This window comes from Lynx canadensis, chromosome D3 (genome assembly GCF_007474595.2).
Source record: "Lynx canadensis isolate LIC74 chromosome D3, mLynCan4.pri.v2, whole genome shotgun sequence".
NCBI lineage: Eukaryota > Metazoa > Chordata > Mammalia > Carnivora > Felidae > Lynx > Lynx canadensis.
The window spans coordinates 36,096,141-36,112,552 of record NC_044314.2 but is presented as its reverse complement, the minus strand read 5'-3'; the positions used below and the strand labels follow the sequence as shown (position 1 = coordinate 36,112,552).

General features: G+C 56.8%; 1 protein-coding gene across 1 annotated transcript in view; it reads right to left on the bottom strand.

Annotated features, from left to right (window-relative positions):
• The window catches only part of CELF4 (CUGBP Elav-like family member 4), a 295,349-nt gene that overhangs the window by 27,453 nt on the left and 251,484 nt on the right, over positions 1–16,412 (bottom strand). Inside the window, 4 exon segments of the mRNA XM_030336966.1 lie at positions 665–808; positions 1,223–1,302; positions 1,752–1,781; positions 1,784–1,879. Coding sequence (XP_030192826.1) covers positions 665–808; positions 1,223–1,302; positions 1,752–1,781; positions 1,784–1,879 — 350 coding nt within the window.

The window sequence follows — 16,412 nt, the reverse complement described above, 5'->3', positions numbered from 1 at the left end:
CTGAAGAAGTGAAGTGGGCTTATATCTTTAGAACCGAAATGCCGGCCGACCTCAGGGCCACCCCTGTGGGGGCTGTGGTTACAAGTCTGGGGTCAGCTCCCGGGAGACGGGGACAGAGCTGGCTCCAGTGTGGGGGGAAGAAGTGGATGGCCAGCAGCATCTGGCAGGGTCTGAAGGGACCGCAGGGCAAGTGTGGATGCAGAGGGCCTTGGGGCACCTCAAAGGAGCCCTGCCGGGAATGACCGCCTCCCATGAGTGAGGGCAGAGGTAGAGTGGTGACAACCAAGCACGGGTACCTCTCTCACCACTTCCAGGTGGTGCTTCCTAGACTCTGACTAGTGGAAGAGCGCTGAGAGCACCCCACCTTGCTGCCCAGCCTAGAGGCCTCTCCAGCTCCTTCTCTATAAAACCAGAATAGCAGCCCACCTCCTCCTGGAAGCCACCCTGCACTGGCCTAGACTTCTCTTAGCCCCCTCTGGTCTCTACTCCCTGGGTTCACTCCTCATCACGCCTCATGCTCCAGGACAGCAGGATATTCTGGGCCAGGAGCAGGGCTCCCCTCAGCACACTTAGGCGTCCTTGCTCTCCCAGGCTCCGAGCAAAGTGAGCTAGAGAACAGCTGCGCGCACGGCCCCGCCCCTCACTCGACTGCGCCCCCACTTACTGCCTGTGCGTAAGCGCCGTAGGCCCCAAACGGGATGGCCATGGGGTTGAACATGCCCATCTGGCCGGCCATCTGCTGCATTCGCCGCATCGTGCGCTCCTTGTCGGTGTCGGCAAACTTGACCACCAGACTGGATGAGGCTCCCTGCAGCCAGGACTGCGCGTGAGGCCCACTTGCCCCAGCTGCCTCCTCTCCCAGCTGTCCTTGCCCTGGCGGGACCCACCCGATCCTCTGGGGGAGGGCCCTGGGGAGGGGGAGGGTGGAGCTGGGCGGCACGTTGCAGCGCCTGCACTCGCCCAGCTGTCTGGGATCTTAACCCCACGGCAGGCGTTTTTTAATCTAGAGGCAGTCCAGTTCCTTACGTCTCTCTGGGCCTCAGTGTCCTTGTCTGAGAAATGGGGATAATGATAACGACTTCCTGCCTCTTGAGGAGGCTGTGAGCGCCCCACATTTGGCAAGGTGTGCACGGAGCTCAAGGGCAGGCGGGGCCCTGCGGAGCTCTCGGTCCCTCTGGGGCCACCGCGGGGTCCTCACTTCATCCGGGAGCGCCCCACTCACCGGCATAGTCTGGCTGCCGTGCAGAGCGTTGATTGCGGCTTGTGCCTCGGCATGGGAGGAGTACTTCACAAAGGCGCACCCTGGGGGGACGGGAGAGGCTGAGCCAAGGCGCGAGGGCGGGGCCCGAGGAAGGCCTTAGAAGCGCGAGGGCTGAGAGGTGAGTCACCCGAGAGGGGCCGAGGGGAGAGGGCGCATCCCGGATGAAAGCAGAATGGGTGAGACACAGAGACTGAGAGAGAAAGAGAGAAACGGAGAAACACAAAGACAGAACCACACAGAGACAGAGAAAGACCTGGACGGGGATGGAGACTTAAAAGCATCCTTATTTTAAGTCTCCCTGCCCCTCTCTGGACTTGGATGGCGGCCTTCCCTTATCCTTAGGCCGGACCGCCTTGCCCCTTCCAAGCATCCTTTCCAGGCTCGCAGGTCGCAGGTCGGGGCCAGCTGGAGGCCCAGGACTGGCCGGGGTGGGGGGGCTGCTGTGGGGCCCAAGGCCTCGCCCGCCCGCTCCCCCGCCCCACCCCCCCACCCTTGCTGTTGCCATCCGGCCCGCGCAGGATGTACACTCCTCGATGTTCCCGAAGGCTTCGAAGAGGCGGCGCACGTCGTCCTCGGACTGCTGCTTGTTGAGCATGCCCACGAAGAGTTTTCTATCTTCTGGAACAAATTAGGAGATGCTTACCTGGGCCAGAGGAGCCGGGCTGCACGCGGGCGGGCCCGGGCGGCAGGAGGGGGGGGGGGGGGGGGTGGTGGTAAGAGGGTACAACCGGAGGGTAAGAGGAGGAGGGGGAGGAGCTGGGCAGGCAAGAGGGCTCTTAGCTGGAGGGGGAGGGCTTGGACGCAGCTAGAGCAGGAGGGCCACAGGGTGAGGGGGTTGGGAGAGAGGGAGAGCATAGCCAGAGGTGGAGATGAGGGAGGAAGGGTTGGGTCAAGGGGGCTGGATTGCAGCGACTGTGCCCCCTCCCGCCCAGAGGGCACGCAGCACACAGAGGGGAGTGAGGCCATTGGTCTGGCTGCCCACCTATATGGCACACGGATGGACAGAGGTGGCACAAGGGGCATCTGGGCAACCCTGCATTCCCTTTCTCCTTCCTCTTAGCTACATACTATCTTCTTCAGCCACTTTCACCCCTAGATGCCAAATTAACTCACAACAGGCAAGTCCACCACAGGGCTTTTGCATCTGTCCTTCCCTCTGTCTGAAGTGCCTCCCGATCACAAGGCTGAATTCTTCTCGCCTCTAGGTCTCAGTTTAAATAGTGCTTCTTCATCAAGGGCCCCTCCTTCCTGCTCTCCCTTTATTCTCTGTCTCAGATTCTGTCTCTCAAGGCCCAGATTCCGAAGGACCATCGTTACCGCTTTGCCTTTGGTTTTGTCCAGCTCCCTGCCCCCACCCCATGGATGCTCCCCGGGGGAAGAGAGCAGGCCTTGCCCGGAGTGCCTTTTAGTCAGCCCTCAAGACAGAGTTACAGAGTGGACAAACGAATGCCCTGTGTCATTCCCAGGGTCACACCTTCTTTTTATCCCACATTGTTTGTACCTCCATCTGGTGTCCGTTCCTTGGTCTGGCCCTTCCTAGTTCATGCTGCAAAAATGTAGCCCTGGACACTTTTGTGGGGCCTGTTCCTGAAGGCTGGGCTCCGGCACCAGTCTCCCCCCTGACCAGGGGTTTAGAACCACTCGGTTTGTTGACACCACTTGGCCGTGTGCTTAGGGTAGCAGGGATCACACTGGACTGTGTGGCTCTGTAGCAGCCGCGACTGCCGAAGGATCTCCCGTCCCACAAGCTTATTGCGATGTGATGATGTGACGTGAAGTCCTCCCACTGAGGTGGGGCCTGTGCTCCCTCCCCTCGAATCAGGGTGGGCTGTGACGCTCCTAAACCAATAAAAATGGCACAAAGGATGCCTGCTGACTTCCAAGTTAGTCATAAAGGGAGGCGCTCCTACTTGGCTCTGTCTTTGGGAATGCTTTCTCTGTGAGAAGCCAGCCACCCTGCTGTGAAGAACTCAGGACTCAAAACTAGCTCACAGGAAAGTCCCCATGAGAAGGAACCCATGTCCCCAGCTGACGGTCAACATCGACCACCAGACCTGGGGAGAATGAATCTGCAGATGATTCCAGCCCCCAGCCTTTGACTCTAACAGCTGAGGACAGGCGTCTTGGAGCAGAGATAGGCCTTTCATGCTGTGTCCCTGTCTGAATGCCTAACCCCCAGGATCCATGAGTGTAACAAATGGTTATTTTACCACCACTCAGTCTGGGGCTAAATTGTTATGGCAGCCAGAGGAGCTGGAACAGAATCCCTGTGGAAGCAGCACTCAGCAGGCACTCACTAGATGTTTGTTGGATTCTCGAATGACTGACAAACACAGGCACACACAGCCTATGTGCAGAAACGTACACCCCCAAATTGCAAATGGCCCTGAGTTTCTGGTTCCTGCGAATGTGAGAGCAATTCTGAGTCTATGTCTCTCTGTACTCAGAGTACTTGCTACCTTCTGCCCCAGAGAACCTCCCCATGCCCAGACTGCCAGGTGAATTCACATAGACCTGAAGAGGTGTCCTGGGGTCTGGAGCAAAGCCAGAGGAAACCACCTGGTCCCTGCACTGCTTCACAAGCCACCCAGAGTCCTCCTCTTCAGGAAGCCCTGACCCTCTGCCCTGTCAGTACCTCTTAGCCCAGGGCACTTAGCACTGGGCAAGTCCTCAGTGATGAGGTAGTCCTGGGTCCCAGCTCCTTCCATGCCCTACAGGGCATCATTGCCAGTTGTTGTTACTGCTTGCTGGACCAGGGCACCCCAGTCTAGCCCTTCACCATTAGTAGGCTTCAGTCAAAGCTCTGGGGCCTGGAGCCTCTGCCTAGCCACCTGCCCCTGCCGGGCAAGCAGGTGGCTTCTTGGGCCATCTCAAGGCCAGGCACACCCCGGCCCCATCTTCAGGGCTCACAGACTCCAAATTCTGGGCCATGGAAACCAAGAAGAAGAGAGAGAGAGAGAAATGTGGAAGGGTGAAGCTGGGGAAGGATGGGGGGAGATGAGGTTAGGAGCAGAGGGAGAAGGAAATGCAGAAATGGAGGGAACAGAATCAGAAACAAAGAGCATCGAGCAGAGATGCAGAGGAGAGGGCAGAGACAGAGGGGAGAGGGCAGTGGCTTATGTTTAACTCCTAGAAGCAGCAGCAACATTTTCCATGAAGTGGAGGAAGCTTCTCAAGCCTTCAGTGGAGTCGTGAGTCATTACAACTCTGCACTCCCGTCCCCCACCCAGCCCCAGTGCCTTTTAAGGACTCCAATTAAATGGGATTTCCGGAAAGACAATGAAGTGAAACCCCCTGCCTCCTGCTAATCCCTGGCCCTCAGTTTAGAAATTCTCCTCCCTGGAAGAAAAAGGAAGGAAGAGGGGGCCCCTCCTCTGTCTGAGCTGATTTAAATGCTGGGACCGAAACCCCGCGACTTCTCCTCTCTCCTGACATCTGAATATATTCCTTTATTATCATTATGACAGCCTTCTGATTGCATTAAAATTCATCCAACAGTGCCTTTCTATTCAGGCACTTTCCCTTTTGCAGTTTTTCCCCTCATTTTTTTCTTCCTCTCCCCCTGAAATTTGTCTTCCTTACAGTTCTCCGTTCTCAGTTCTAGACCAGGGCTTCCTTCCGGAGGAACCCAGTCCCATTGCCACTTCCCCTAGGTGTTCTCGGGTGAGTCCACAACCCTCAGATGTTGGTTGGTTCCGGGACCCTCAAATTGCACCCAGGTTTGTACACTCTTCATTTCCACCTGGCTTTGGTGTGCTTCTAAGGATTCTCTTTCAGACCAGAGGCTGGAAGGACTCTTGAGTCCAAATGGTGGATCTCCTTGTGGCCCAGGCCCACTGGCTTAACCCCCAGCACCACTGTATAACTTCTCCCCACCTGGGCTTAGGTCTACAGAACGGCAATAATCAGTCCTTCCTCAGGTGATGGATGCTAGGCTTCCAAGAGATGCTACAGGAGCAGAACCTGGCCACCACCAGGAACAACAGGGAGGGCCATTACTCCAGGAGGAAGAGGAAATGGAGGGCCACCCCTCCCTTCATTGCCCTGCCCTAATTTGGCCAGGAGGGCCACCCCTGTGTGTGTCCTAGATGGGAGAGGTCATCTCTGGGGGGACCAGACTTATGCTATGGCTGACCAGCCAGCATGGACAACCTCCCCCTGTCACCCCGCCCTCTGTGACCTCCTCTCCCTCTGGCTACTTTCTGAGGCACTGTCTCCAAGTTGTGTCAGATGACCAATGGCACCATTTGGCTGGTGTCTTGGGTCTATGCCAACCTAGTGAAAGTCTCAGAGGATGACTCAGTTTCCCCAGCCAGCCACCCTCTCCAACATCGACACAAGACCCCTGACTCCTGGACAGGCTAAGCAGTCCCTGACCACAGCCTGCCTATCTGACATGATACAGGGTCCCTGGGTAATGGTGAGTCTGTGGTGTTCCACTCTCCCCTGTAAGCCCGCAGCCTTAAGCCCACGGCAGGATTTTGGGGGGGGGGGGGGGGGTGTTGTTGTGTTTCTGAGGAGGTGAGGCCAGGAGAGACCACAGAGCCAGGGGTGGAGATGGGCTGAAGACACCCCTGGGTGGGAAGTCATAGGGCCCAAACATGTGAGCAAGTGGAGGCTAGTGACTGGACCCCAGTACCTTCCCCTCAAGAGAGCCCAGCTTAAGGTAGGGGACTATAATATGTTCCTATTCTGGCTCCCAGGGCTGAGCCCAGTGCCAGACCACCCCCACCCTCGAGTCTTCACATGGGCTCCTCCTGTCAAGGGACAGAACAAGGGGAGCATGCTCCTTAGTCATTCAATTGTTTGCTGAGCCCTTTTCTCTGCACCAGACACTGCTCCAGGCACCACGCCTGCAACAGTAGGCTCACTGGTGCTGACGTCCATCCGCTGATGGCGACAGAGGCCATCTGCAATCCCAAACAAGACAAAGGCCACTGGGGCTGCCACGCAGTGGCCCCCAGAGCTCGTGTGCCTCCCCGCAGGGCTCCAAGACACACAGTTGTAGCCTCTCCGGGTCTCTTGACTTCCCAATCCTATAACCCCTTGCTCCTGCCTCCCTGCTCTTTTAAAAAGTGAGCGCTTGTGTCTGCGGGTGTGGGGAGCACCTGGGGTCCTGGGGAGCAGGAGTGTGACACCCCAGAAGGGCTGGGCGGTGGAAGGTAGGCGCTACTCTCAGCTCTGCCTGAAGCAGAAGGCAACTCTGCTTTCTGTGCCCAGTGTCCCCAAAGACCCACTGCCAGGGAGTAGGCATAGTCTACACACCCCCAAATAATGCATGGGGAGAAGTACCCAGGTTCTATGTCAAATGAAGGTGTTTACAGCCACCTCAGAAGGGCCTGGATCAGTGCACCGGACCTACCGCCTAGGCTCACCCTCTGGTGACTCCTTCCATGAGCATTTATTGAGCATTTACTATGAGAGAGGAGAGCCAGGAAACAGCTCTGGACTGTGCACCAGAGGGGCCGGGGTAGGGTGGGGAGGGGTGGAGGGGTGGGAGGAGGGGGAGTGTTTAGACCCTGAGGGCTTCCAGGAGGAGGCGGGCTGGGGATTCCACTTCTGGGGGACCAGTGCAGGGGCTCCAGACCACAAGAGCATTTGAGCAAAGTCTGAGAGGTGGGAGGGATCCCTCTTTTCACCCACTCCCAGTGGTCTCTGCATGCCACAGGGCTGGCAGTAAGGGGGTCAGCCGAAGTTCGACTTTGCCTTTCCAACAGCCTCTTGCCTGCTGCCCAGCACAAACACACACAGCTCCCATTCCTCTGGCCTCAGGAGTCTTTATTTCCCCAGAACCTCAATCTAATTAAGCTCCAGGTTCCCAACCTATAAAAAGCATTGGGTGACACCTCCCAGGAGCCATAGATAGGTGGATAGGTGCTGATGAAAGGCAATGGAATCTGGTTGCCAGAATCCCTGAGAGAAACTCCTACACTCGTTCACTCAGGATGTCAGGGCAGAATGGGGCTCTGGCTGGAAGGATTTGCATTTTAAAAGGAGGGCCCAGGAAACCGAGAAGCAAGACACTGATAGATGGCAAGTTTAGGCCAGGCTCCTACATGGGATATTTCCCGGTGGTGCCTGAGCTCCCTCGGATGTGCAAGGAGCATCTTGCGGGCTTGCAGGGGGAGTGGGCCCCCGACTGGGGAGGGCGGGGGGTGACAGCAGCACCACTTGACACGCCAAATGCCAGCGCCCTAGCGCTAATGCTCAAATTCCGGTTTAATTCTCAAAATTTGATTCGCTCATTACCATCGGCATTAAACAATATTTCCTGCTTAAGGATAGACGGCTGCTGGGGCACTGTGGACGAGTGTTCAGATGGTTAATGCCTTTATGGCCGCAATAGACTTTTACTGTTCTCTTCCCTCCAGCGCCGAGGGTGGGCGGGTGGGGGGCCTGGAGCTGGGGAGAACCCCAGGGTGAGGGGCCAAGGTGGGGAATATGGGGCTTTGAGGTCTGCGGGCTGGCGGGGAGGGCAGAGGGGTTACTGGGGGGCCTGGCTGCTGCAGGATCTAAGGCCAGCCCAGCAAGAGACGCTTTCCTTCGGGTCCCTGGAGACTCAACGACAGCAATTTGGGGAGTGAGGAAGAAATGCTCCGTTCACAATCACGGAGCCAGAGGTCTTCCGTCCTGCTCTGCAGGCTTTGGACCCAAAGGTGGTCTGGGTGAGGCCGGAGCCCAGAGCCTGAGGTGCACCACGTGCCTGCCTCGGCTGCTGGCAGAACGTAGAGCCCTGAGGGCCACCCCAGGCAGGGCCCTCACGCATCTATCAGGCTGTTGACTTTGGGACCAGGGGACTCCCAGGGTGCCTCCTGGATCCCAGAACCATCTGCTCTCCCTGGAGATGATCTCAGCGCACCAGGGCCCACAGGCAGTGAGTCTGAGGGGAAGACGCTTACTCCTGTTCCCTAGCTTCACCGCCAATCAGGGAGGACCTTCAAAGGAAGGGTTGGACAAGGGAGGCACACCGACTCGATAGGAGGGGCAGGGGGACATCTTCCAGGCAGTGACTGAAGCTGTTTGTCAAATCAACCTAGGGCGAGTCATGTGCCCTCCTTGGGCCCCCATTTCCTCACTTATAAAAGGGAGAGAATAACTGTGCCCAACTTCTAGGACTGTTAGAAGTTAAATGAGCTGAGTACACGGGGCGTTAGCACAGTGCCAGGCACAGAGCGAATGCTCAGTAAATGCACTCATTGTGCCGGTTACAGCCCTTACTGCCACTGCTCACCCACAGGGTCTCCAGCTGGTGGGGTGAGGAGGCCCACCCTCACCCCCAGGGGTGTGGAGAGGACCCCCAGGTACTTTGAAATGAACAAAGTCATTCTTGCCCAGCCCAGCCTTTGCACCACCCTAACCAAATGGTAGTGTTTTGGGGACAGCTGAGATGCTCCCCAGCCTCCTCCAGGAGGTCCACCTGGATTGATCCAAAACAGGGCATTTCTCCCAAAGTCACACCAAGCCCAGCAATGTGCTAGTTCCACCAGTTCTGCTGGTCCAGACCCATCAAGCACCTCTGGCTCCCAAGGGACAAGCGGGGCTCAAACCAATCATCTGAATCTAAATCTGGGCCATTTTCAAGATTGCTGACCCCTCCCCCCACAACCAGAGTCCCAAGACCTCCCCTGCCTCCTATTTGCCAGCCCTAGTAGAGCCCCCCCACCTTCCCTCCCCAGGAGAGCGCATGCAGCCTCAAACCTGCCTTCCAAAAAAAAGGGGGTGGAGGACAGGGCAGGGGGCTCCTCTCATAATGGGATCCGGACAATGTCCCCCTCCTCAAGTTGGCATGGGTGGTCGGCAGCCTCCCTGCACACCCAGGTTAAGGGCTTGGGTATGGATCCCTTTGTAGCAGTGTGATGGGTTCAGCCACCCTCCTGAGAGCCAGTCCCTTCACCTGGGACATGGGGTCACCCGCCAGGCCCACGTGGGTTCTCAGCGTGAAGTGAACCAGTGAGTAGAAAAGTCGTGGCCCCCTTGGTCCCCACAACACGCACGGTGTCAGAGCCAGAGCGGGGAGGCAGCTGGGGGGAGCTGCCTCCCCCTCCAAGGATAAAAGCCTTCTTGCCTGGGAAGGAGGCTGAGGGAGACAGCAAACCAGATCAAAGGCTGCTGGGGCTGGGACTGGGATGGGGCTCCCTCTCCACCAGGGATGCAAATGAGGACCCTCAGCCAGCTCTGGCCTCTGGGGGAGGCGGTGCCAGGCCTTGATCTACCGGCTCCCTCCTGACAGGCGCTGTTTGATGTTGGGGGTGGGAGGAGGCAGGAGCCCTGCGTCCAGTCCCTACACACTCGCATTCCTTCGGCTCCTGCCTCCCGGTGCTTCGGGGTCTGGCCCCAGCCACGTCAGTCTCCTCCTCGCGGTCTCTTGACACCCACCCAGGCCCACTGCTATCTGCTCTCCACACGGCAGCCAGAGAGGGGTCAGTTCAAGTGCAAGGTGGAGCTCAAACCTCACAGTGGCTCCCATGTCCCTGAGCACAAGCCCACTCTTTCTAGAGATGTGTAAGGGACTGCACAGGCACCCCACACTCCACTTCTCCCTGATCTCTCCTTCCCTCGTTCCAGACCTCTGGGCCTCCATGCTTTCTCAGGAATACTCCCTGTGCACCTCTGCCCCCCGCCCGGCCCCCACCTGGGGCATTTGCACCTCCTGTTCTTCCTCTTGTCTCAGAGATCGTGTTCTAGATATCCTCAGGACTCTTCACCTCCTGCAAGCCTTCCATCACATGTCACCTGCTCATTGAACTTTTCTGAGCTGCTAGTTCAAGTCACGGCCTTCACACTCACTGTCCTCTTCCCTGGATTTTTTCATAACCTGTATCACCTTATTTTGCTCATTTATGTCCAGCCTCCCATCCATTTCATCATTGCTGAGCGCCCAATGCCTAATGTGCCTGGCATGTAGTAGATGTTTCACTTAATATTTGTTGACATGAATACATGAGCCTATTTGCCCAGTGAGCATTGGGAGTGGCACTCCAATGGGGCTGGCCTGAGGGTGGGTTGCCAGCGACGAGGCACCAACCTCCAGGAGTCCTCAGAAGTAGGAAATGAGTGGCCCTTGTTGATAAGTGCAGGTGCCTAGCAGGTGCTGAGCTGTGTGGCCAGGGGGTGGAGAGGGGTCTAAGAGGCTCAGTTTGGGCCTGAAGGATTCACGGGCAGGGTTGCCAGCTAGAACTGGCAAGGGGCAGGCATCCCAGGTCAGGGAGCAGTACGTGCAAAAGCAGGAGGTGAGAAGGGGCGTGTGGTACGAGGGAGCAGCAATGACACACGTAGGTATGCACGCACACACACTTCTCCTCCTTCCTCTTCTCCCGCCCATGGCAATCTAAACACCTCCCCCAAAGCCCAAGGCCTGGACGCTCACTTCTGACCACTGCAAACTTGGCCTGGGACTCCCACTCTGGGTGTAGGCTCCTTGCCTGTGCCCATCCTCACTGCCTGCCATGTGCTCCCTGGGCTTGGCCTAGCTCCCCGATTCACAGCACCAGCCCACCCAGTCTCCGTGTCACCCCAGTCACCCCACAGAGACTGTGGACCCAACTCCCACATCACAGAACCTCTGCTGCCCCCAGGCACCCCAACTCCATCCCCAGACTGACTCCCTGCCTCCGGGAGGTGGTTAAAACAGCCACAATAGTGAGGACTGTCATGGTTCTCATTTATTGAACACTCGCTATGACCTGGGCAGTGAGATAAGCACTTGACAGGTGTAGTGGGTATTTGATCATTTCTACTGTGTACAGGAAGAAACCGAGAAACAGAAGAGTTAAGCATCTTTCCCAGAAATGCGACACTCAGTCACCGGCGGAAGCTGAGACCCACACTCAGCGGTCTGAGCTGAGCTGAGCCGAGCTCTCCCCGTCACTTTCTTTCCAGGGGAAGACAGTGTTACCTGGACTTCTCTCTCCTCTCTTTTCTCTCCACCCCTCCATCTCCACACAGACGACTGGCAAAGGCCTAATAACCCATTCCTTCTCCAAGTCCAGGGCTTCGGTTCAGCGCCTGGAAGGGGGACCGGGCAGGGTAACTGTAACCGGCTCAGGCTTCCCCTTGATTCCTGATGGCCTGGGGGCCTCTCTTTATGCCTCACAAGCCCTTCGCAGTCTCATTCACCCCTCTGCCCAAAGTCCCGCTGCCTTGAGCTCCCCTGGGTGATGAGGAAGGAAGCTTGTTCCGGATGAGTCTTCAGGCCTTCCCCTTCCTGAGGCCTAGGCCGTAAGGTCCTCTCTCCTCCCCACACAGGAAAAGGGACCTGCTGGCAGAATCCACTCCCTGGGCAGAGCATGCCCCTCCAGCCCCCTGGTGGCTGCCTGGAGCACAGGTGTGGGCTTGTGCCATTGAGGGCTCGCAGCATGCTTTGGGAGACAGGACTAGAACTTGGGGACTGTCACCACCCTGGGGGCCAGGGATGCCCCCTGCACACTTGTCTCTTACATTCTTCGAGACGATGGGTAGGCATGAGGGCCCTGAGTTGGGCAGGAACTGAACCCTGGAGGTTCAGTACAGGTGAGGGGTCTGGAGGCCACCCCTGCACCCCTAGCTGCCTCCTCTTGGCTCTCCGACCCGCATCCCGCACCGAGTCTGCACCAGGCCTCCCAGGGGAAGCCTGGGATACAAAGTGGATCTACGTAGAAGTCACCTTTCTCTGGAGCAGCAGCGCACAGCCGTCTCTCCAGGTAACCGATCGCACGTTTGATCTGCTACATCATCCTCATCAGGCGCACGGTGCATGACAGACGGCCCGGGGTTCTGTGGGGACTTCTCGGCAGCCGAACCCTGTTGTCTAATGGGGTTTCCACTGGCGTCTGGTGCATTCTGCAGCATTTCACCCATCACAGGATAATTTATAGCCTAATGGGGACTTTTTCCCTTTATATCATGTGGGAGCATAAATTATGTCCAGTTTGTCCTCGGCTCTCAAGGAGACAGACAGAGCAAGACTCTCTTCCAGCAAAAAGAGGAGGCTTCTGTAGGGGACACGTACGGGCAGGGTGGCCAGAGGATGGTGGGGGCACAAGAGGAGGAGAGACCAGGAATGCTGTTAAGAACATCTCATTGGCAGGGCAGAGAATCTAGTCAAGGTGGCCACAGGTACTGGGGAAGAAGTAAGAGTCCCATGTAGGGCCACTCTTCTCTAGTCACTTTGGATCAAGGCTTGTTAGGTGAGTGGCAGAGCGGCACGGCTGTGGCTATGAGGAGACACTCTGCTTGCCGATCACCTGACCACTGGGCCACAGCCCAACCTCTGCCCCAGCCACAAGCTCACCCTCACCCTCCCAGCTAGAGCCCTACTTCCTACAGCCTCTTAGATACAGTGGCTAGTCATGGGTCCCACCCCCCCCCCACTCCTCCCCAACCTCCTGCACAGCCAGAGACATAATGCAGTGCCAGGGAGAAGTGCACAGCTCCCACCCCTCTGATCCATGCGAGTTTTAGCATTGAGGGTGCAGCTTTGCTGCTTGTGGGACGAGGGAGGAGAGTAGTCTTCCGACTTCTAACAGCCTGCCGCGTGTATTCCTGGGGAGGGGCAAACACCTTGTCTAATACAACAGTAGTCACGCTTGAACCCAGAGGCTATATTACCATAGCCACCAAGCCCATTCCCCACCCTGGACACTGTGACAAGGACTTCTGGTGAGCCTGGGTGGGCTCATCGAGGCCAGTGTGGGGGTGATGCTTCCTGAAAACCCTGGCAGGAGTCTCGGGGCAGCCCAGAAGAAAGTTGCCTCACATGCCCCACTGAAGAGCCCAGCCTTGCCCAGAGCCCAAGCCTTTCCCTAGAAGAGCAAAGCCTGCTCCTCCTTCCTTGGTACACCCTTTCTAGAAAAACAGCAGGGGTCTTGGATCTTATAAGATGTTGGTTCTTGGCCCTGACTGTTAGGAAAATCACCTGGAGGCTTTCAGTAATACAGATACCCAGGTCCGGCTTCTGCGATATAGACTGGTCTGGAGATCAGTATTTTTGTTTTTGGTTTTAGGTTTCTTTGAAACCTACTCAAATAATACCAACATGCAACCAGGGCTGGGAAGAGCCGTGACTGGTCTTCTCCAGGCTGCTCCTGGCCATCTCACCTCAGGCACCACCTCTCTGGCCCTAGGCCCCCAGCAAGAGCTCAGCCCTCGGGACTGCAGGATTCTGTGCCTGCTGGTGCTGGGGGGGAGGGCCACACCCACCTTCTCTGCCCTGACACCTGAGGCTGAGCCAGCCCTGCTCTGAGAGGAGGGTCCTAGCCTCTTTCATCAGCCCTCAGGTTTCCTTCCTGTCCATCTTTGTTCCAGTGCCCTTAGCCCCCCTGGAGTCACTGCTGTCCCCCAACACCCTTCTCAATGGAGCTCAAATGGTCTATGCTTAAGTACACACCTTGTTAACTCATGACTGATAATGGACTACAGATAGACACAGAGATGGATGGATGGCAGACATGATTAATAGATGCTAGATATCCAGATTAAATGTTGGATGATAGATACGCAGATGAGAGAAAAATGATTGCTGAGAGCAGATAGATTTATGGTCGATGGTACGTAAATAGCAATAGGTAAATGTGGATGGATGGATGGATGGATGGATGGCTACAATGTGTCTAAGGGCTTCAGATAATGGGGTCTGAATGCAAAAGGTCAGAAAACTGGTCATGGCCACCCACAGCTGTTAGGGTGTCAGCTCTCAGAAGAACAAGGAACCCAGCTCTGCTCAAGACCTATCTTGAACCAACTTCTCAGATTTCAACTCAGGTTCTTGAACCTCCATATTTTCTGATGAGTTTGCTGTAGGTTGCAGTGGGGCTCATTTCCTGCAGACATCTGAAGCTTCTCTTTGATGCTTCCCTGAGCCTGCAGGTGGGCCCAGGGCACTTCCTGAGCCCCCACTGTACCTGATAAGGACCTCTCCTCCTAGGGGCAGACCAGTCCATCTCCCCCATAGGTGCATGGTCCCCAAAGGCCAAAGTCATATGCTCCAACCCCACAGAGCAGGTTGGTTTCTGGAGTGTGGCAGGCAGGACTGGCCCCTGCAGTTTGATGGCCGGTGTCAGCCCATATGGCATACACAGAGATTCATCCATTCACTCCTCCTGTCAGGGATCATGCCCTCAGAGAGGACAGTGAGAGCTAATCCATGCTGAGTGCTTGCCAAGGGCCAAGCACTGCTCAAGAGGATGTACCTTAGTTTCCTGAGGATGTACCACTGTTACCCCTATTTACAGATGAGGAGACTGAGGCACGGAGAGGTCTGGCAGCTTGCTGACAGTCCCATAGCTAATCAACAGCACATCCAGGATTTGGACCCAGGTGGTCTGGCTCCCCACCTCTCATCTACCATGCCGAAAGCACTTCCTGCCCTGCTCACCAGAGTGGATGGTCGTGAGGCTCAGGTGAGCTCAGAATACACGGCTCTGGGAACTGGACAGGGCTGCACATTTACAAGACATTATTCTTTCCAATGACTAACGAGATTGTGAGGGGAGCGTCCATGTCCTCAGCAGAGCAAACTATGCTGAAGGGTGGCAGCATAACTGTTGAGTGTGGCTCACGTCGCTAACGACAGAGGCACCTGCTCTTGTCACTCAGGGGTCCTCCTGAGGCCTTCAGGTTGGCAATACCAAGTAAGTCACAGAGTGGCAGAAAGGGGAAATCCCATGTTTCAGCAGCCTGCAGGCCAGCTCTGCACCCCTTCTGTTATTCACCAGTCAGGCACACAGCTGGCCGACAAACTCTGTTGGAGGGACTGTGTCAAGAGGTACAGGAGTAGATCTGCCCCTCCGCTAAACATGCTTCTGGACTGGAGCCTGGATGACCCCGCCGTGAAGGGCAGAGCCAGATGGGCACTGATAGAGAGGGAGCATGACCTCAGAGGCCAGGCCACTCTGCTGGTCTTCTCTGGGCTGAGTTAGGCACGGAGTGGTGGGGATAAGGAAGGAAACCCGGGATGGGTGCACAGAGGAGAGAATCCAGAGTTTTATTCAGCACAAGTGCGTTTGCAAGGAGCTGGAGAATCCCGGTTTGAGAAGCAAGACACACGCTCGCACCAACAGGTCTTTTGAGGGGCAGCTGGAGGGGAGAGGCGGGCAGGGCCCACTCTGCCTGGAGCAGGCATGGACTGCGAGTGAAGGAGGAGAACAAGATGCCGGCTCCCCTCCCAGTCCTCCCTGCCCTGCCGCGGTCAGACTCTTCCATGGCTGATGGTGCTGGCTGCCTTTGTGGACATCCTGACAGTCCATTCGGTGCCACCTGGGCATTTCCACATGTCCTGCCCGCTTCCCACTACCATGATTCAATATAACACGGCTGTATCCCCCTTTGACAGGTCAGTTAACTGAGGCTCACGGAGGCTGAGTGACAGACCCAAGCCCACCTGGGCAAGTGATTTGGGTGGGATTGGCACCCGATGTTTCTGACGGCTGTGCCACGCCTTCTCTGGCGTGCAAAATAGAATTTGGTTCACAAGTGCCTGCCCCAGGGCTTGGTATTCCGTCCTTTGGGTTAGAGGCCTTTGGACTCAGCACTGCCCTCTTCTGGGAGCTTTGGAAATGTGGGAGCTCGTGTCGCCTCAACAGGACTGATTTTGCCAGAAAGTGTCCTCTGGTTAGTGGGAGCAGATAAGCATTCAGGCCTGTAGTGCCTGACAAAGAAAAAGGAGATGCAGGGGGGTGGGGTGGGGAGGGCAGCTGGTGTCTGGGTGAAGGGCTGGATGGTGCTGAGCTGGAAGTTGGTCTGTAATCATAATAGGATGAACGGCAGGGCCCGGTGTGTGGGCTGTGGGAAGCAGGGGACTCCCCCCGCCCCCGCTGCCACCCCCTTGGCTCGGAGTGAGGAAGAGGAACCCGAAGAAGCCGATGGAGCCCGGGGAACAGGAGGACAACGGCTCTCAGCCTGGATCCCCCCACTGGTGGCCACAACTGCCCCTACCACCTGCCCCTTTCTCCCCTCCCAGCACACAGCAGCCAGATAGCCAAGGGCAGTGGTGCCATCTGACCTTGGGGTCCCAGACACCGCAAGCTTCGTCTGCTGACTGGCTCAGTCAGTTAAGCATCCAACTTCAGCTCAGGTCATGATCTCGCAGTCTGTGAGTTCAAGCCCCACGTCGGGCTCTGTGCTGACAGCTCAGGGCCTGGAGCCTGCTTCTGATTCTGTGTCTCCCTCTGTCTCT